The sequence below is a fragment of the Ixodes scapularis genome, unplaced genomic scaffold (genome assembly GCF_016920785.2).
Source record: "Ixodes scapularis isolate PalLabHiFi unplaced genomic scaffold, ASM1692078v2 PGA_scaffold4__175_contigs__length_147842914, whole genome shotgun sequence".
NCBI classification, from domain to species: Eukaryota; Metazoa; Arthropoda; class Arachnida; order Ixodida; family Ixodidae; genus Ixodes; species Ixodes scapularis.
The window spans coordinates 130,921,664-130,942,551 of record NW_024609879.1 but is presented as its reverse complement, the minus strand read 5'-3'; the positions used below and the strand labels follow the sequence as shown (position 1 = coordinate 130,942,551).

Below are 20,888 nucleotides of genomic sequence, written 5' to 3'. Positions count from 1 at the left end.
GTCAAACGACGTTCCTTGTGTAAATGTACATTCTGAGGAATGTATTTCGTTTATTAACCTATGTCTAGATTTTAGCCTTTCACAACTTGTTCTCCATCCCACCAGAGTTACCCAGTCGACAGCCAATGTATTAGACCTCATTTTGACCAATCATCCTGAGTATGCAACTCCCATAACATATCTGCCCGAGATTAGTGATCACAAAGTGCTGCATTTTTCTCTAAAAGCGTCGGCAACGAGACCCACTTTTCAGCCAAAACAAATTCGTGATTACGGAAAGGCCAACTTTGAGCAAATTAATAATGACCTTGCCATTTTCTTGAACCAGTATCTAACAACTTCTTCGGGGCGTTCTGTCGAAGATAACTGGAATATCATAAAGTTGAAATTTATCTCTCTTATCAACAAGCATGTCCCACTAAGAAATATATTCGAAAATACCCAGTCACCATGGTTTACGAAAGCCCTAAAACGGTTATCAAATAAAAAAAAACGCTTATATCGTGCTGCGAAGTTTTCAACGTGTGGGCATCGCTGGGCTGCGTATCAGTTGTCTGCAGAAGTATATAAAAAGGCGATTGCAGATGCGAAATCAATTTTTTTTTCAAATACTCTCCCAAATATGTTAATAAATGACCCCAAAAGGTTTTGGAACACTGTCAGCAAGAAAGACACTTTTTCAATTTTACTCAAAACGTCAAGTAGTGATAGTGCCTCTAGTGATGACTGCGCTAATATACTAAATAATGTGTTTATTGAATCATTTTCCAATATTAGTAACATAAGCTACCCTTCAATTGTGTGTGCCGGTTATTTACCAATGGATGCTATTCTTGTTGACCCTATTGGTATAGTTAAGATTATAGATGGGCTGAAATTGTCTTCTTCTTCAGGAGTGGACGGCATTAATTCAAAATTTCTTAAAAGCACCAAGTTATATTCTTCAATTATTCTTGCTAAATTATTCGAACAGTCACTCCAAGAGGGTGACCTACCCTCCGACTGGAAGGTGGGGAAGGTGGTCCCTATTCCAAAAGCTGGTGACAAACATTCTCCTCATAACTATCGTCCCATTTCGTTAACCAGCATCCCATGTAAACTTCTCGAGCACATCATATTTTCCCATCTTGTAAACTTCCTAGAAATGAATAATTTTTTCACCACAGCTCAGCACGGATTTCGTAAATCATTGTCATGTGAAACTCAGCTTCTATCTTTCACTCACGACATTCATTCTCTCATTGACCAAGGCTCCCAGGTGGACTGCATCTTCTTGGATTTTGCAAAAGCTTTTGATAAAGTGTGTCATAAACTATTACTATTGAAACTTGCTAAACTTAACATTGACCCTAACGTTCTTGCATGGATTCATTCTTTTCTTACTAATCGTTCGCAATTTGTAACAGTCAATAATGAAAACTCTCCACTTGCGTCAGTAAACTCTGGTGTTCCCCAGGGGTCTGTTCTAGGCCCCTTACTATTCTTAATTTACATTAACGACCTACCAGTTAATATGTCATCATCCGTCTGTCTCTATGCCGATGATTGCGTAATATACCGTGAAATCCGAAGTAACCAAGACACGCTCACACTTCAGTCTGATATTAACTCTGTGTCTCGTTGGTGTGAGTTGTGGCTAATGAAACTAAACACTAGTAAATGTAAACACATGAGAGTAACCCGTCAGTTTAGTGAGAGTCCTTCTTACTACCTTGATGGCGACTCCTTGGAACAAGTGTCGTCATACAAGTATCTTGGTGTTAACTTAACTTCTAACCTTTCATGGAAACCCCATATAGAATATGTCACTAATCGTACTAACTGCATGCTGGGTTATTTAAAACGGAATTTTTCTTTAGCACCTGTTTCACTTAAATTGGTCCTCTATAAAACATTAATAAGACCTAAGCTTGAGTATGCAGCATCCATCTGGGATCCCGATCATATTACCCTCATCACTGCTTTAGAATCCATTCAAAATAGATCAGCTCGTTTCATTCTATCGAACTATCACCGCACCGCCAGTGTCTCGTCAATGAAGAATAATTTATCTTTACCATCTCTTTCACTTCGCCGTAAAATTTCACGCTTATGCCTTTTTCATAAAATTTATTTTCATAATCCCCTATTACGCGACCATTTCATAACTCCCCCCTATTACATCTCGCCTCGTGTAGATCACCAGCACAAAGTTGGAGTCCCAAGCTCATTAACCAACACATTTCATTCATCTTTTCTACCACGCACAGCTCAAGAATGGAACCACCTTCCCGGTTTAATTGCTGCCATAACAGACTCTAATCTTTTTCGAAGTGCCATAAATAACCATTTTTGCGCTGATTTCTGACCTGTTTGTTCACTTTTTATTTGTTTTAGTATTGCTGAATTGTTATATTTTCCCTGCCTACGCTCTCCCCCTCTGTAATGCCTTCGGGCCCTGAGGGTACAATAAATAAATAAATAAATAAATACTCCAGACGAAATGTATCACAAGATACCAAAATTCAGCCAAACGTATTTGAAATACATTATCTTGAGTAGACCTTTTAGGATAGGCACAAGTCTGTATACAAAGAATACTTGCTTACCCGTAGTGCCCCAGGCATTTGCCCAGAAGAAAACTTTTCAGTCACCAGTACTGGACTCAAGCGCATATCCGCTAAATAGGTGCGTCTCCTTGTCCTGACGCAACACATTGACCTGACGGAGCGCATTGCCCTTTTTGAGACATTGACAGTGTCCTTCATTGCGCAGCAGATATTCACCTCGACGTTGGTGGTACCAAGTGATTCTGGAATATGAGCGCTTATAATCAATGTGAGAGTGAGAATGACAGGGTGTTTCTTTCGAACGGCTGCAGCCTCCAGCACGCGCCCGCTGCCTTCCATTGTGCTTTTGCTGCAGGAGCTCGTTTGAGGTGCATTAGACGCCGAAGCAATGTTGAACGTAAGAAGCTCTCGCAAGAGACGCTGAGGGACTTTTCTGCCGTACACACCCCATCGTAGACTATTTGTGACGAGCGCCACCGAAGGCGTCCCTGTGTGTGTGCTATGTATGTGGGGCAGACTATACGGTTAACCGAGGCACAATATTTTTAGTAGTCTGTTTAGTTAGGTGCGCCCGCGTGCAGACACAATATACCCTTTTTAAAATTCCATCAATTAAGCTACAATGGCGGTCGCCATTTCTTGGTCACGAAGCGTGTGATTCGATCCGAGACGACCCCGAACGCTGACGCAACATTCGTTTTGAGTGCAAGCTGAACCGAGTGGACGCCGAACTCAGATGGCTGACTCATATTGGCTATGCCCTTTGTAACGGGTGGTAGCTTGCGCCACCTAGCCTCGTATCCAATACTAGGTCAGGGTCGGTGACCGAACAATGGCTGACTCGGTAAAATGGCGCGCTTACCTCAGTCTGTTAAGAGTCGGCTTTCCCAGAGTTTGATACCAACAAACGCCGTGGACACGTATACAATACGCTGGTATACTTTGTCTTCCTTGATTGACAACTGTGCGGTGCGTATACGTCTATGCATAAAGCGCTCGCGATCCACCAAATATTTGATTTCAGCGAAGCAGTCATTTTTGAGAGCCGCTTTATTTTCCCTACCAGGGCGCCGGGTCGTCGTCGACCGTGCGTGTTCTCATAGTTGCCAGCGCATGCCCTGGGTTACTCTTGGACATCTCCGCAATTCTTTTCGCAGTCCTCGATGGTCGCGAACTTCTGGCAGTTGTGGGGTCCTGTCTCCGACGGGATGGTCTCACATTCCATGGTGGTCGGGTTGTACTGCGCAGTCGCTGTCACGATGTGGTTCGGGTCGTTCTCACCCGGATCGGTGCAAGCTGTTGGACAGGAAAATAATAAAAAAAATTAATATTCGAAGTTTGTTTGTTCTTTTTCCGTTTCCGGGGTATTTGATGAAATTTTCACGGCTATAGGATACGACGGGGAATAATCTTTTGACTTACTCTCGAAACACAACATATATTTCCTCTTTCCCTCTCTCTGTCTCTTTCGTTTGGCTAATCAGTATGGACCATAATTACTGGCGAATATTTTTAATTGAAGTAGTTTTATGTGCCGTCAATGCTAAATTCTAACTTGCTGCTTGGAAGTTGGAAGTTTCCGTTGTGAATAAGTAATTTAAAGAGAGCAGTGTTTTTGTTAACATAAAGATCAAACTAGAAATGCAAAAAAAAAAAAAAAAATTCTACTTATTTGAAAAGGCCACGCGACTGATCGAACTGAATTTTTCACCAATTGTCGCCACTAATCATATTGTCTCGTCTCAGACCATGAAAAGAAGATTTCATGTACAGTTTACTATCATTAAGCAGCTAGCAAGTTTTTTCTTCTTTGAACACCGATCGGTTGTCTGTTTTTGCGCACGGCTTTACAAATTATTAATCAAATCTGAGTATCCGTGAATTTAAGTAGGTTTTATATAGCATAGAAAGCAAGTAAAACGGATGATGCAAGCGAAAAAATACAAAAGTACACAAAAACAAAAACAGACAAGATGAAAAGAAACAACAAAAGAACACAATAAAAAGACAATACAACAGCACGTGACCTTTTTTTGTCTCTCTCAGTGTGAATTTGTATTTAGAGTACTGAATGATGTCGATTCTAAATAAGCAAACAAAGAAATAGAAGGTGTCGGGCCCGCCGAAAGACGGCGAGCTTTTACTAGGCGAGCGTTACGAACATTGAGAGATCGCCGATTTGGTGCGAGACGTTGCATGGAAAATTACAGTATACGCGGACGCTCCGCTCATGCTAGCAAGCAGGCAAACAGAAATGCAACGCCGAGAATCGCAGAAGGGGGATCCCAACAGCTCAGGTTTTTGGAGGATTTTCTGCGATCAACAAGCATGCTCTATATTTCTCAGAAAAGCCTGGACCAAACATATAAATCGACATTAGCGACGCCAATGTACCCCAGCCTTATGGTACACACATCTGTCTATGAGCAAAGTAATACCAGCGGCTTTTAAAGGCGGCTTTTAAAGGCGGAACAAAACATTTGGCTACAGCATAATCTGATAAGACCATTGTCCAGCAAGACCTGCGTCACTCACTAAAAAAAAAAAATTGATTAAGGGGCCGAAGAAACCTAAAGTGGATAAAATATATAACCATTCGCAGATTATAAAGCACGGCAAATGGCGTGTCCCGAACTTTTATTATCGATCCTCTACCAATAAGTTTGAGAAATTGGCGTACAAGAACGCATTAAAAAATTTGAAGCAAGAAGCGTGATTTTATTAAGAGATGTCCCGCGTTTCTATAATGTTCTGTTGCCATAGAATGATGAAGACCATCTACTTACTTTGAGGATAGGCGCAAACATGCTGAGGACCGGCGGTCACAGTTTCTGAAACCAAGTAGAACAAGCGGGTTTTATAATGAAATTGACTACCACAATTTTCACAATATAAAATTCACATTCGCATGCCTGATATGTTGCACCTTCATTCCGTGGTTTGTACCATCTTTCTGGAGGCTCTTACTTAAATGGCAATTCGCGCAGTTGAGTTTGACTTCGTTTAACTACCATGCACATTGTGAAAAGATACGACGGCGAGTTAACGAATGCAACCAAGTGATGCAACGATTAGCTGCCATGCTAAACCCAAGTCGTATCCTGACTGAAGCACGAACAATGTGGTTAAATTCAGTTAAAATCAGCTGTGAGAATAGGCGTAGAAACGACATTCTTCTGAGCCACACCAAAACACCCTTCTTTTATTCATCAGATATATTGCAAGAAGTCTCGGTATAGTCAGGAGCTTTATTAAAGACGCATACAAATATAAACCTTCAAGGAAGAACATGGCGTCCTCCAGTTGATTCAATGCCGTATGCTACCATTGCGTTCCTAAGAAACCTGCAGCATCACAGTAGTCGGTATAGTATTCGTCTGAAATTTAAATACCCGAGCTCCACTGACCAACACTCAGTAGATTCTGCATCCAAGAAATCGCACTATCAAGTTGATGAGTATAGGCGGCATAACAAATGTTCCATGGGAAACTTTACAAGGCAGTGAAACTGCAGAACAATCTAAAGCAATGTGTACATCATAGGACTCGAAAATACTCACTGCAAATCAGGACGAAGCAGATTGCCAGCAGGACTACCACCTTGGAAGCGCTCACAAAGTTAGCTGCCATTATTTCTGCTTGTTGTACGACTGTTGAAGAAGACCACAGATGACGATGACTACGGAGGTAAGCCGTGTCCTTTTATACGGTTTTCCTACCGTGCAATCTCTACTCCGCGTGATGTTGAGCAGGAAACGAGAGATTGATCGTGTTAATAAAAATAAGTTTGACTGGAACGTTCGAACTCTGTCATGCACATGGTTCATAGTAACAGTAGGAACCATGCACGATTCCTGGAAGAGTAGGAACAGTTTTCTCGGTAAACGCTTCTTATGTTCGGAAACATGTAATGAAGTGGATAATTATAAAAAAAAAATGATATTCTCAGAATCAACGATGAAAAGTTTAATCAGCGTGTACGATGGCTTTTTCCTAGAAAGATTTCTACGAAAAAAAAAAAAAACCTGCCATATGTCAAACATATATGTCACGCCGGAAAACGGGGACAGCGCCTGTTGATGCAACTTTTGTGTACCATTCAGTATTTTGCCGTTCTACCACCAACGTACGATGAGTGATTTGAAAGGTTGCGTCTATGGAGCCATTAAATGAGCATCGCCTAGAGTATCGGGACTCCGTTTCCCGACATTGTTGCGGGCGCCGCCATTTTGGCTCGTATGCAGAGCAGACGCAACTGCCGATCGTCATGGTTCAAAAGTGCGACTTCCCCAGCACTATATTCGGCGTTAGGAAGGTCATGTAATATTGCTTTGCTCTGTCGCGAACTGTTTTAACATTTGTGGAGGGCGGAAAAGCGTTTCCTGTGATTTCAGATAGAGCTTCAAATAACTGGCAACCATGATTTTAAGACACAATATGGCCAAGCGTCGTTACTCTGAAGCGTAGCTTATTTAGTGGCACTAGTTGCGTCCGGATTACACATGGCCACCGATGGAGGAAAAACCTGGGACTTACGGTCCCTGACATCTTAAGAAACGCTGGGCTACCTATGTTCACAGTTCTTTGCTTCGTGATTGGTTCTCCGTCGTTTTCATTGACAACGTGGTGCGGTCTCATTGGCTGGGGGGCGATAATGAGATGCTCGGGACTCACGTACCCAGCGCCACCTACAGGGTGCGGCCGTAATTGGACCAACGCACATTTCACATGCAAAATTCGAATAACAACCGTCCGTCCTAACATTCGGCCATTTGGGTTCCAGAAGCGAAAAGTCAACAGAACTCACTTTATTAAAAAAAAAAAAAAGCTAATCTTAATTAACATGTCAAAAAAAAAAAATTATTACCTTGAGGGTCTCTCGATCTTTGAAAATTTTTCGACCGTCGAAGCCAGGGGCCGCTCCAAAATGTTTGGCTAAGGGACCGGTTTTGGGGATCTGTCGCAGTGTTGAGGGCCGTAAAATAAATAAGTAAATACAGATGAGGAACTGGTAAATAAATAACACTAGATAAGCTTATCAATACAAAATTAAAAGTAGAGCAAATATTTAAAAGAAGGCTGCATGTGTGCATATACTGACCGAGCATAAATCAAAGCTCAATGAAACTTTGGCATATACTCACACAAGGTACAAGACTAACGAAAATGGCAGAACTGATGGTAAGAATATGCAATAGTTAGGACACAGGACACCAAGCACAATATGCTGATAACGTGGTTATCAGCATATTGTGCTTGGTGTACAGTTAGATACGTTGTTAGATATCAAAAGGGACTGCGAATGGTGATGGTGGTGACGACAATATTCAAAGGTTAACATGGCGAAGGGACCCCCGTTAAGATAGGCCATGGACCGATCCGAAGACCTCTGTGGGCTGCATTCGGCCCACGGGCCGGGGTTCGCAGACCCCTGGCTAAACCGTAAGACTGCTTCTTAAATTAAATGCATACGGTGTGCGAGGTGTCGCCTCGACGATGATCGAGAATTTTCTCAAAAATCGTTATCAATGCGTCGTAATAGACAGACAGCGCCCCAACCTGAAGAAATGGACGTCAGATGAGTGTCGCAGGGAAGCATCCTTGGACCCCTTCGTTTTAAAGGGACCATGAAATGATTTTAAAATCGAGTTTCATCCACCGCACGTCGTAAAAGGTGTGAAAAGAAACACAAAAACACAAAAATAGGGAGCCCAAAAAAATCATTTGCTATAGAACTTTTAAAAGAAAACTGGACTCTTTTGCGCCTTCCTTCCTTCGCCTGTTCACTACGATGCATACGCAGAATCGGTGCACGTCAGCCGAATCCACATCGCCTATTGGGTAAGAGCCTACCTCACCAGCACCGCGATCGTAAACAATAAATAGCCGGCGAATGTTTCCTAAAAGTTTTGTTAAATAATATTCAGATCCACATTTTGTAGCATAATTAGAGATGTGTGGCGAAAATTGCCAAATTTGATAATGCTGAGAGCCAAGCGCCATCTATCGTGTGGTAAACGAAGCAACTACTGCGCGTGCGCAGTAGGGCAGGGCCGCCAGTTACTTGGGTGACGGCGACCGACGAACATTTATTTTCTTTGTTTTCCTTCCCCTCAAAACTCTGACTGACTGAACGTTTATTTTTCTACGTGTTCTTCCCGCGCGTGCCGACTTCAAGCAGCAAAAAAACAGTACTTAAAACAGACCACGACGAACAAGAACGCTGGATTCACCGACTCCGACGAAGCGTATAGGCCTAGCAGGCATTCCGACTCGGCGCTGCGTTGCTTCGTCGCAAGACCGTCTGCTATACGACCGGCTGGCGTGCTAAATGGAATATGCCCGCGCGACCCTTGTGGACCCTTCCCGTATTATAGTTTGATCACTGACCTCAATTCTAGATTAAGAGGTGAGGAGGTCAATCTCTTCCCCTTGTTTTCCGAGGCAGTGTTGACGAACACTCGTCGAAAAGGGACTCTCGTCGATTCTATCTTCTTGTTTTGTGTGATATAGAGCTGAAATAAACGCCGTATGGATTGCCTTCGTAACACGGTATGTACACTTTGTTATTGGTATGCCATTTTTATTCTGACAGACTGCACGTGTCGACCCCGGTCCAACCTTTCTTTGCCGAGTGTCGCGTCAGTATCGAGTTGCAATCGTAAAAGAACGGTCCCGAAGCGCTTACCAACAGCGCGAATACAATACTTCCATCAAGCGCGCGCGTCCGCTCCGAGTGTAAGCAGGTATTTACGTGGCTCTTGCTGACACTCGTAGTTCAAACGTATCTTTTTTAACGTCGGCTCGCTCCTGCATCTCCGAGGCCGCGAAAAACGCCATCTACGTCGCTTTGCAAACGACTGACACGGGCCGGCCCTTCTGCCAACAATGACGGGGTGGTGACAAGACTCGCTGCACTTCCCAACAGGCATACCGGCGTATGGGACTAGTCCCATGCTGTCGCTGTAGCGCAACATATCTCATTGAATTTCGCTCAGCTGCGATGCGGCGATGAGAGGCGCCGATTCAGGAAATACGTCGGTGACATCAGCGCAGTAAAACCTACCGGCGCACCCCAACTCGTTGCCGCTAACACTCCCATTCTCCTACTGCCGAGAGAACTTCCGGTTCCGGAAACGGTCTACGTCACGGCTTCTTTTGCGGTCAGTTGGAGAGAATGAAAAAGTCGATATTTCAATAATTTTTTGTGTAAAAGTTAATAAACCGAGACGAAAACGGATGCCTGTTCGGCATTCAGTGAACATTGACGGTTTAATGTAAAAGTTATCTGGAAAAAGTAAAAAGGTCATTTCATGGTCCCTTTAACTTATCCGTAAATGATATAGTAAATATAGACGTCCGCGCCGATTTTATAATATACGCAGACGACACCAGTTTGTTATTTTTTGGGGGAAGTTGTTGAAGAGATTGTGTGCACGGCGAATAACTTGCCACAGAAGATAAACGGTTGAATCATTTCAGACTTTTTAGTAATTAATGCCGATAAGACGAAGGCGGTTGGATTTCGTTCAAGAAATACACTTTGTTCATTTACAAATGCATTCTCTCGGAGGGTGCAATATTGATCTTGTGCCAAATGTGAAGGTTCTTGGTGTTATATTTAACAGCTGGGACGCGGAAGTGTAATGTACAATTATAGTGGTAAACGTGGGCATTGTGTATAAATGTCAACCTATATTTACCGATCTCAGTCATAATCCTTCCTTATAACTCCCCGTTTTACTCGGGCTATAATTACTGTTTTTGTTTTATAGGGAAACACGACGCCTACAAATATGTATGCACCCCTTACATGTTTTGCAAAAAAATAAAAAAAAATAAAAAAAGAAAAGTCATACGAATTATGTTTAAGCAGAATTCAATACTCAGACGCTATCATGATTCGAAAATCTTGGCATAGTGGCCGTTACGGACCATTTTAATTAAAACCCATTTTAATTAAAAACCATTTTAATTAAACCATTAAACCAAATTTAATTAAACCATTAATTAAAAAAACCAAACAGATCATTTTAGTTAAAAAGTGCCCCGTGTTGTCCACATCTTCACTTGTCCCCGTTTCTTTGGCGCTCATTACCAGTCATGAACCAACAAGCCCAGCTAAACATTTTGTTGTAATTAAAAACCTTTTACGTATCAGATGTCTGCAAGTCAAAATCCGCTTGTTTTTGTTTTTATCGCGAATATGAAGCAAAGAGTGTCTGCATATGCAAACAGTTGTGTCGACATTGCGTCAACGCCTCGATCAAGGAAAGACTATGGCTTCCAGGTGCTGCAGTTTTTGCTACCAAATGTATTATTAAACAGTTTGCAGATATATGGAATAGACCTCATAAGTTTTAGCAGAAAAGACATTAGATATTTCTTACTCTAGTGTTTGACCTTGTCTGTATAAGTCCATTCTCGTGTAGGAAAATGGTTTGTGTCTTTATTTTTTTTGTATAATGATGCCGTAAAATTTATTACTATGTATACTCTTTGTTTTCCTTGGTGCTAGTGGAGAGGAATCTATGTCAAGACACAACTATCTGCTTTTCTTTTTCAGTCCCCGTATCCACTGGAGACATACAATAAAGTTGAAAGTTGAAAGTCGTATCGCAAGCAGTTTTTGTCTATATTTTTCTCGGAGCTCAACACGGAAGTACAAAAATGTATATAAAAAAAGCAAAATCGGAGGCTTCGTATTTCCTATGTCCTATACAAGGAATTGCAGTGAAAGTGCAAGCGAGCTGGTCAACTTTAAACATTTTAAAACCTGAGGTGCACCGAAGGAGTTCTAAGAAGTTTTGAGGCCATAAAACAAATTACTGTATACTTCTCGTCAGGGATGGGCAGTATTTCAAATACAAGTATTTGAAATACGTATTTCAAATACTTTGTGTATTTTGCATTTGTATTTAATTACCATTTGAGTAATATATTTGACGCGTGTATCTAAATACTAAAACGTGGGTATTTCAAATACAATTGTAATTAAATACAATTTGGCGGGCGAAAATACATCTCTCAAATTTATTGTCACGACAATTCTTGTTTTTATGCATGTGGTTGTAAGATATAGTCTCCATCCTTTATTCGGCCATGGGGTTTTTTTCTTTTCCTCTTCCGGCTTTATTTTAAAGGCACTGTCCAGAGCAGGAAGAAAACTACGTTCTGCACCGAATGCAGTGTCCCTCAATAAAGCACAAGCGTTTAGTGACTTTGTGATTACGGTGCTAGTCCAGGGCAAGAATAGTGACGAAATCGACATTCACAGGCAGACTGGCTAAACAAGTGCCTGTGACAACTTGTGATGCTTTCCAGCCTGATTTCCATCCATATTTTTTCCTGGAACATTCTAGGTGCGCGGGTCGTCCAGAATTTGGTAACTGGTGCGAGTTGCAACAATAAAGAAAATTCTCTAGCTAGAGCTGCGCGTCTTGGTCCTCTCGGTTCTTTGTTGGTCTATTCGCCCCGAGATCGAACCGTGTCGCCACCGTGCGGCCGAAATTGGAAACGCGCGAAAGCGGGGATACCGCCGTGCGTCGTCTGCTACGGGCACGCTCAGAAGCATGGATCTCGACGACGCAAGCCAGTTTCAGGCTGAGCTTGACATTCCTTATTAAATGTTTTATGTTTTTGTTGCCGTTTCTTCTCACTAAAGGTTGTGTTGTATCGTTTCCCATGGATAAAAATTCAGCAAAGCGATTATTATTAAGTCGGAAGCTTCCATAATCTTAGTGTGTTGGTTTGTATACAATCGCTGGTCCCACATATTTTTGTTATCTCGCACAAACCGTAGCTTTCATAAAGCACTGAATCTTGAGTGGGTCTGTGGTTTGAGTAGAAAATTAACCAGGCTGATCGCTATCCTTTAATAGACTAATCAATCAATAAGTCCGTATGTTGATTTTTCGCCGGTCATAATGCGTGAAAGAGGTTAAAACTACACATTTTTTTACTGGTTTTACTATGCCATAAATGGCATATTGCATTCCCATTCTAAACTTTACGTTGTGAGTCCTACATAAATATGAACGCGGGAATTAAGCCTTTTAAAATGAAGTATTTTTTTAGTTATTATTTATATTTAAACAGTGTAATCACCCTCGGCGAAATGACAAGCACGCTGAAGTGGTTCACCGTGCAAGCCTGTTCTACAAAAGAAATAAAGATGTGAAACATATTAAATCAGGCATTTTTTACTCCTTGTTGACTTTCTCCAGCACAAGATTCCAATTATCTGGCAAAAAAAAAATTGCAATTAAAGCATTACTTGAATAATCTGAAAGTAAATCGATGAACTGCCCAGTCCCGATATACGTTAGGTGAGGGCGGAGGGTGATCGGAAAGTCTCGTAAAGGTCGCTAGCCATCATCAGTAAAAGAGTATCGCTGCGGCCGATGCTGTCTCTGTCATGGTGCGCGTCGTTTGTTGGGGTTGCAGTGTCTACTGTGTTTGAATACAAGATTATGTAGGAGCAGAGGCTCGGTAAATCACACTCTACATATTTATTTACAATATTTACACTGTCCTTTTTGACTACCTCATCGAGGGGCCCTTCGCCGTTCAAGCGCTAGATCGCTGCCGAGAGCTGCCGCTACAATTATATAGCCAGAAATTTATAGTAGTAGCCTCTTGACATCCGCAACCCTCACCAGGAAAATTGAAGCGGGTGAACCCACACTACCGAGAAAAGTTTTTAATAGCAGGAACATTGCTGCGTTGCTCGGTCACACCCGTTTATTACAGTCACGGCAGATATATTAGAAGAGTTTGTTTCACTTGTTTCAGTTGTCCTGTCAACCGTGCAGTTTGCTGAATTTAACTGGAAGAGACTCTCTCTCCTCATCGCAACGCAGTAGATTTGTTCAGACTCCAAAAAAACTTACACACACTATCGCACAGTAAAAGGGCAGAGGAACTAAATAGCATGGTAATTTCCAATACAGCGCTAACTTATCTTTATTCTAAATATGTATATTGCTGCAAAAGCTATAGAAGTTAAAAAATCATAGAAGCTGCGATTTCACAGCTTCTATGATTATGTTATCTGGGTTGGAATTTATTATTGTTTTTAATTCGCACGTTGATGAACCGATACATTCATTTTAAAAGAAACAAATATTTAACATAAATATTACAGTTCAGCTGGAGACAGGCATCAGTTGTGGTGATCCATGCTTTCCAACGTCTGCGTAGAGCAGACGACGCACCCACAGAAGCGACTATATAAATTTAGGCCGCACGCTGGCAACACGATTCGATTTTCACTGAAGCACCGAACAGTACTGCATCCTTTTCCGCAAGAATTGTTTTCCCTCCGATAGTATGCGACAAAATAAACGGAAGAATCTACTCCGTCTCGCGCGCGAACGTGGAGAGCCTATGGGGCGGCCGTTCTCGTATCCCCGCTTTGATGATGATGATAGCGCGACGGTAGCGCCACCTCTAGGTCGATCTCGAGGCCAATAACAAAATGTAATTGACAAAAAAAGCCGCTTAAGCTCTGTACTTTTTTCACCTATTACGTCCAAGCTGATTACATTTTTTTTGTGATTATATTTCTATTACGTTACTAGAGCCTCGCACACTAACTCCTGAGTGTGCGATGCAAAATTAAAATGAGATACCCAGAAACCCGTTGCAGGTGCCCTGAAGTCGCTGACGCAAATTTTGAGGAATGTATTTGGAAAAGTATTTGGAGGAGACCAAATACATTTGGTTGTATTTGTATATTGTATTTAAATTCTTTTTTGGAAATGTAATTAAATTTGTAATTAAATACATTTTTGACGAAGTATTTTGTATTTGTATTTCAATACATATTTGCATGTATTTTGCCCATCCCTGCTTCTCGTTAACGCCGTTTGTTGCGAACTGCGCATTTTTTTTCTATTTAAACGATTCAGCATATAGCGAATGAATGATAATGAAAAAAGTATGATCAGGTGAGCGACGTCAAACTCTTTTATGCCCTTGTCACTTCCAGGAAAAGGCAGGATGCGGAATCCGAGCAAATATTTCGTTGTAGGTTGCAATATAAAATTATAACAAAACAATTTCAATTTGTTCTTTCGACTTTAATATGACAGTGTCTTTATTGTTTTCTGCGTAGACTAGAACACGAAAATTAAATTTTGGAAAATCAAGCCCCGGTCGATACAATTACTGAAGCATTAACAATTACATGTTGGAGTAAAATTTGACAAAAAAAAAAAAAAGATACAAATGGTGTACACCCAGGCAGCACAAAATGAACGGCCGGGCAATGGCTGAAGCATTTTGGCCAGTCACATTTCCTCCGGCCTAAGGCTGGTCAAACTACTATGCCCGAACATGGCTGTGGGCCTTGGCCAAAGACTTGAGGGGACTGGCTGTTGGAGGCTGGCCGATGACCTGTAGCAGGACACAAGCCGAAGGCTAGCAAATAAAGACCGGCCAAAGACTTTGGTATGGACAGAGGCCAAAGGTTAGCATACGTGCACTGGCCAATGCCATGTAGCCGAAAGCAAGCCGAAGTTGCGCAACAGGACATTGGCCAATCACCTGCGATTGGAAGCTGGCCGGAGTTTAGCAAATGGAGGCCGGCCGAACACTTGTGTCAGGACACAGGCTGAAGGTTAGCATCTGGGCACTGGCCAATGCCGTGTGGCCGAAAGCAAGCCGAAGTTTAGCAACAGGGCATCGGCCGGTGTCCTGTGATCAGAGGCAGGCCGGAGTTAAGCAACTGGGCATTAGCCGTACATTAGATGTCAGGTGCTAGGCGAAGAAGTTTGACCGGGCACAGGCCGATGACATGCAGCTGGACACAGGCCGATCCCTCGCAACTAATCATAGGCCGTACCTTTGCGATTGGGTGCTGGCCCTACAGCCGAGGTCGCACATTAGTGAGCGACCTGCAGTTAGGTGTTAGCCTTGCAATTAACTCATGGACGCACTGCAGAACAAGAGCCTGTGCCTGACATTTTGCCTGCACACTTTGCAGTAGCTGTGGATGCTGTATCAGTTAAGATCAACCACTTGAGATCAAATGTCGGGATGCACAAACTCACTGAGAACTGGTTTGTATTGTTAAAACAAAAAAGGCTGAGGATTTTCTGGGACTATTTTTATTTAACCTTTTCCATTTCTTCATCCTGCTTCTTGCTTCGCCCACCATCACGGTCGACAAATGACCACAGCCATCTCTTTGCGATATCTTGAACCGTCGCCTCGCTCAAGTCCGTATACTTCGCCTTGCTGGCAGCTGAGAAAATAAAAAGCATTGAGTTTAGACATCAAATTACAGTCAACAACGTTTATTGAACTCGCAAAAACTCTCTACCAGTCTGACATACTCAGTAATTCGGTATAGACCGACACAATGTTTACTAACAAACCCGCGTTTGCCCACACCAGGTGTGGGCACTGCGCACGCGCAGCAACCGAATTCGAGTGAACTGAGGCTTCTGCGCATGCGCAGTGCCGTCGACAGCACCACCGCAGCTGCGTGACGTCAGGGAGGCGTGTGTGTCTATAAAAGTTCTAATGATTTTGACAACAAACAAGAACGCCACATTTAGGAAAGTTGTTTGCTCTCAAAGGAGCGTCTGTATGTTACGAGGGACGCGTCACGCGGATAGTCAGTGGCCGTTTCTTCATTTTTTAAGGTCTCACTTGCTCACCCTCTCCCCACACCCTTTACAGAAGAGAATTTTTTCTTCTCTTCCGGGTGGTCGACACGGCCTCTTGAAAGAGAAAAGCCAGCTTGCTCTACAAGCTGGCTTTTTTATTTCAAGCGGCCTCATTGCCAGCAGGCGCACTGGGGGAAAGCCAGCTCTGCAAGCTGGCTTTCCCTCAAGGGCTTGTCTGCATTGAGTGAAAGCCAGCTTGCAGAGCAAAACGGCGCTCTTGGTAGTTCAATCTACACATGGGTAGCACGCGACGTCATTCAAAAAGCGCTACGATGACCACCAGGGAGGAGGGCAAGAAGAAGCTCGCCTCTTATCAGGGCCCCCTTTTGTGCCTCCCAAATCCGGTTCTACTCTACCACACACCAATTAGTCTTAGCTTCTCACTTGTGGGAATAAGATGCAGAAAATTGGTTACTAAGTAGTTGCCAGGTCATTACTCACTCAGAAATTCTAGTTTTGCAGGCACCTCCTCTCTTCTTCGCCCCCCCCCCCCCCCTAAAGCATTTTGACCTGCTTCAAATATGCTGACACATAGGCCAGCACAAAGCAGACAGACCACGAGTGCTGCATCAGCATTCGGCTGGGGCTCGTGTTCTCACTGATCAGACCAAGAACTAGAGATGAAGCAAACATTTTCCAAACCTGAGGTCTGAAGAATTCAAAGATGTTAAACCTTTCTAACTTTGGCACTAACAAATATAACACTGAACCTATCATGTCAAAAAATTCGACTATTTTAGTCATTATTTCTCTACAGATTTGTCGAACTTCGAACCCGTGAAGTCCAAAAGTTTGACGAAGCTTAAACTTTTGATCTGAGGAACTTCTAACGAAACAGGATTCAATCGGTACCTACATGTTCAGAACACATAGCAACTGCTTCAACGCTTGAACCACGCTTGAACTGTGCAGATAACAATTGCTGTCGTAGGAGACTCCCTAGCAAAAATTCCGATAGAGATTTGTATCGGACCAATAGAGATTTCTATCGGTCCGATAGGAATTTCTATTGGTCCCATAGAAATTTGTATCGGTCCCATAAAAATCTGTATCGGTCCCATAGGAAGTTCAATAGGTCCCATAGGAAATGTGTATCGGTCCCATAGGAGTGCGTATCGGTCCCATAGGAGTGCGCATCGGTCCCATAGGAGTGCGTATCGGTTCCATAGGAAGTTTTATTGGTCCCATAAGAGTGTGTATCGGTCCCATAGGAGTGTGTATCGGTCCCATAGGAGTGTGTATCAATCCCATAGGAGTGTGTATCGGTCCCATAAGAGTGTGTATCGGTCCCATAGTTCCTAACAAACGAGAACAGTGTTTTTAGGCTCGGGTGAACAAACATCACAGAAAGTTCAAGCTTCGTAAGAATGTGACGCTGGTGGCTAAGATAGAGCGCGAACGTTTGAGGGCATGATGCCACATAGATAAAAAGATAATTGAAAGAAATATACTTTAGGAAACAAAAAGTTACACTGTGGGCGCTTGTAATATCTATTTCAGTGAAAAGCAAGACACAAATTTTGTCAGCAAGAAATGAAGCAGTATCATTGTCCCTCTTTTTTTTGTCCTACGTCTTGGGCTTTAAAATTTTGTCCTATACAAGCCTGCTTGTCTTCTGCATACTGGTTTGTGAGCTCGCTGCCATGTGGTCACTGTTTATATATTTGGTTAGAAATATTAATTATCGGGATAATTCTGTTCATTGCGAGCCGCTACTATTAGCTCCTAATAAATTTGTTTTCGTTTTTTCGTGTTTTTTTTTTGTTTGTTTAGCAAGCTATTTTTGAGGGAGCTCACAAACCAGGTTGGTAGGTAAAAACTTTATTGCTCACAAACCAAGGTGCATATGACAAAAGGGGCCGGTATAGGGCGCAGGAAAGACATGACTTCCAATTTCGATTTATTTTTTATATTTATATTAAAGGAGCTTTGCAACAATTTTAGTGCTTTGCTTAAATAATTTGGGAGTTGGTGTCTCGACCATTCTGAAGTAAAGAACAAAAAACCGCTATTGCCTGCATGGCCGAGTTTTTATTTCAGAAATGGACAAAGATTGAGGTTTTTGGCACCTCTCAACTCTTTTACCATCTTCCGAGTCACGTGCGCTGTGACGTGAATGGGGGACGCGCCGGGTTCCGGTGAAGCTCTCCCAGTTAGCAGCGAGAACTCACCCGGTCGCGACCACGTGACCACGTGCTTGCGTGGCGCGTTGAGCATGGCGAAAGAAGGAAAGTGCCAACGTCCGGGTCTGTCCATCCCCGTCCGGTTCTGCCCCCGTCCCCCTCCAGCTTCTGGCGGCTGTTCGCGGTAGCAGATAGAGCTGACGGTTTTGTTGATCTCGGATAGATGGCGCCACTAAACCTTTGTATAGTAAAAGTTTTGTCGAGGATACCAGGTTTTTGACGAATTTATGTTTATTTATTTATTTATTTATTTACCCTAAAGGGCCTAAACGGGCATTACATTAGGGGGGGGGAGGAGGGGGGGGGGAGCGTAAACAATGTTAAAGAAGCAATCAACAATATAAATAACAAGAACACTGGATGGAAACGTGACACAAAGCAGCACTTTATAAGTTGGTACATATCACTTAAAGAAGTAATGAACACATCAGGTGAAGTGATTAGCGCGATTTTTCTGGGCAAGCTGTTCCATTCGGAGATGGCAAGAACCAGAGTGGAATTCTCGAACAAGTTAGTGCGGGCAAAGATGGGGGATACTTTAAAGTGATGATCTACGCGAGATGAAATACGATCTGCAAGCTGAATGAATGAGGTCCTAAAGGGAGATGATCCATGATAGAGCTTGCGGAAAAATGAAATGCGAGCAATACATCGTCTGTACTGCAGTTGGGTTAGGTTGAGGTTACGTTTTATGTTAGACACACTGGAAGTACAGGAGAAGACGCGAGTTTTAAATCTTGCAGCTTTATGTTGAAGTGCCTCAATAGGGTTGTTTAAGTAAAGCTGGTGAGGGTGCCGTATGATGGATGCATATTCCAACTGAGACCTGACGAAGGTAGTATAGGCGAGGTGTTTAGTTTCTTTGTTAGCTTGTAATAAAGAGCGTTTAAGAAAACTAAGAGTTCTGGAAGCTTTGCAGGTTACACGTTCAATATGAAGGTTCCATGATAAGTTAACTGCTAGGTGGACGCCGACGTATTAAATTGACGCAACGTTTTCAATGCGGTCCTCTCCAATCATGTATGCGTTATGAGTGATTTGTGATTTCGTTGTAGAAGTGTCAGCTTTAGTTTTGTTAGTGTTTATTTGCATTGACCGCGCGGTGCACCATTGCTGGACAATGTCTAGGTCACGTTGAAGTATGCGAAAATCCAAGGGGTTAGAAATGACCCTATAAATGACGCAATCGTCCGCGAAGAGACGTATGGTAGATTGAATGTTAGAGGGAAGGTCATTTATGTATAAAAGAAACAATACCGGACCGAGAACAGAGCCCTGAGGGACGCCAGACTTCATCGGCATAAGGGAGGAGACACATTTGTTAATTAGAACAAATTGAGAGTGGTTTGTTAAAAAAACAGTTATCCACTTTGTAACAGAAGCGTTTATATTCATAGTTGCTAATTTGTATATTAGTCTGTTATGGGGAACCCGATCAAAAGCTTTAGCAAAATCAATAAAAATAGCATCGGTAGGACAAGAGGAGTGAACAGAAAGGTGAAGGTCAGTACTCAATTCAAATAGTTGTGTTTCGCAGGAATGACCAGGTTGAAACCCATGCTGATTAGAGAAAATAAGGCTGTTAAAGATAAGTAGGTCATAATCTGCGATGAAAGTGTATGTTCCAAGGTTTTACATGAAACGGAAGTGAGCGATATGGGCCTGTAGTTATTGAAATTATTTTTATATTCGGCTTTGAAAATTGCAATGACATGAGCAAGTTTCCAGTCATCAGGTAGTTGACAACTGGAGAGGGATTGTGTGAACAGCCTGCACAGTAGAACTCCAGATGTGTGTTTGTTTAATTTAAAAAAAAAGCTTAGTAGATATTCCGTCGGGACATGGGCTAGAGTTAGTTTGCAAACGATCAATGGCAAACTCAACTCCGTAACTAGAAATGACAATATCAATCATTATATTTTCGGTAAGTGAGGAAATAGAAGTAAGATGGGGGGTGAAAACACGTCCTTCTCAGTAAAAACACTGCTAAAAAAAGTATTCAAACCAACAGCCAATCGATGTGAAGTTTGTACTGATCCGTCGTCACAAATAATACAAGGTAACACTGGAGTTAGCTTTGGATTTATTACTTTCGAAAACTCTTTTTCACCGGATCGAAGCATGTTTGAGACATTATTATAAAGAAAAAAAGTTGCTTGGGATTTTTTATTTTGTTTCTGAGGAATACTGAGTGAGCATGATAATTGGTCCACTCATGCTCACTGTGCGAAAGCACGGCACAACTGTACAGGTGTTTCTTTTTTTTTTTTTTTTTTGTAGGTAGCATTTGATTCACGTCGTAAACCACGATTTGTGCAGGCTGGGGGCGATTTTTATAGTGGGTATACACATACAGCCTGAGCCTCCAATAACTTATCTCGAAAGAGGATCCAATTGTCGTTAAAAAATCGTTCATCAAACCCCACTCAGGAATGTACTAGACAGTTCACTTAATACAAAATACAAAGTTTCCGTATCAA

At 42.3% G+C, this 20,888-nt stretch overlaps 1 protein-coding gene across 1 annotated transcript; it reads right to left on the bottom strand.

Moving 5' to 3' along the window:
- Positions 1–3,581: 3,581 nt before the first annotated feature.
- LOC115321468 lies at positions 3,582–6,197 on the bottom strand. Its single transcript, XM_029981690.4, has 3 exons — positions 6,110–6,197; positions 5,336–5,380; positions 3,582–3,845 (listed from the first exon to the last, which is right to left on the bottom strand). The coding sequence occupies exons 1-3, from the start codon at positions 6,177–6,179 to the stop codon at positions 3,673–3,675; spliced, it is 288 nt and encodes a 95-aa protein (XP_029837550.2). The 5' UTR covers positions 6,180–6,197; the 3' UTR covers positions 3,582–3,672.
- Positions 6,198–20,888: the final 14,691 nt, after the last annotated feature.

Coding starts and splice junctions, on each gene's coding strand:
- LOC115321468 (XM_029981690.4), bottom strand. CDS start 6,179: ATGGCAGCTAACTTTGTGAGCGCTTCCAAGGTGGTAGTCCTGCTGGCA. Junction 5,381..6,109: donor CTGCTTCGTCCTGATTTGCA/GTGAGTATTTTC, acceptor ACTTGGTTTCAG/AAACTGTGACCGCCGGTCCT. Junction 3,846..5,335: donor TGTTTGCGCCTATCCTCAAA/GTAAGTAGATGG, acceptor CCTGTCCAACAG/CTTGCACCGATCCGGGTGAG.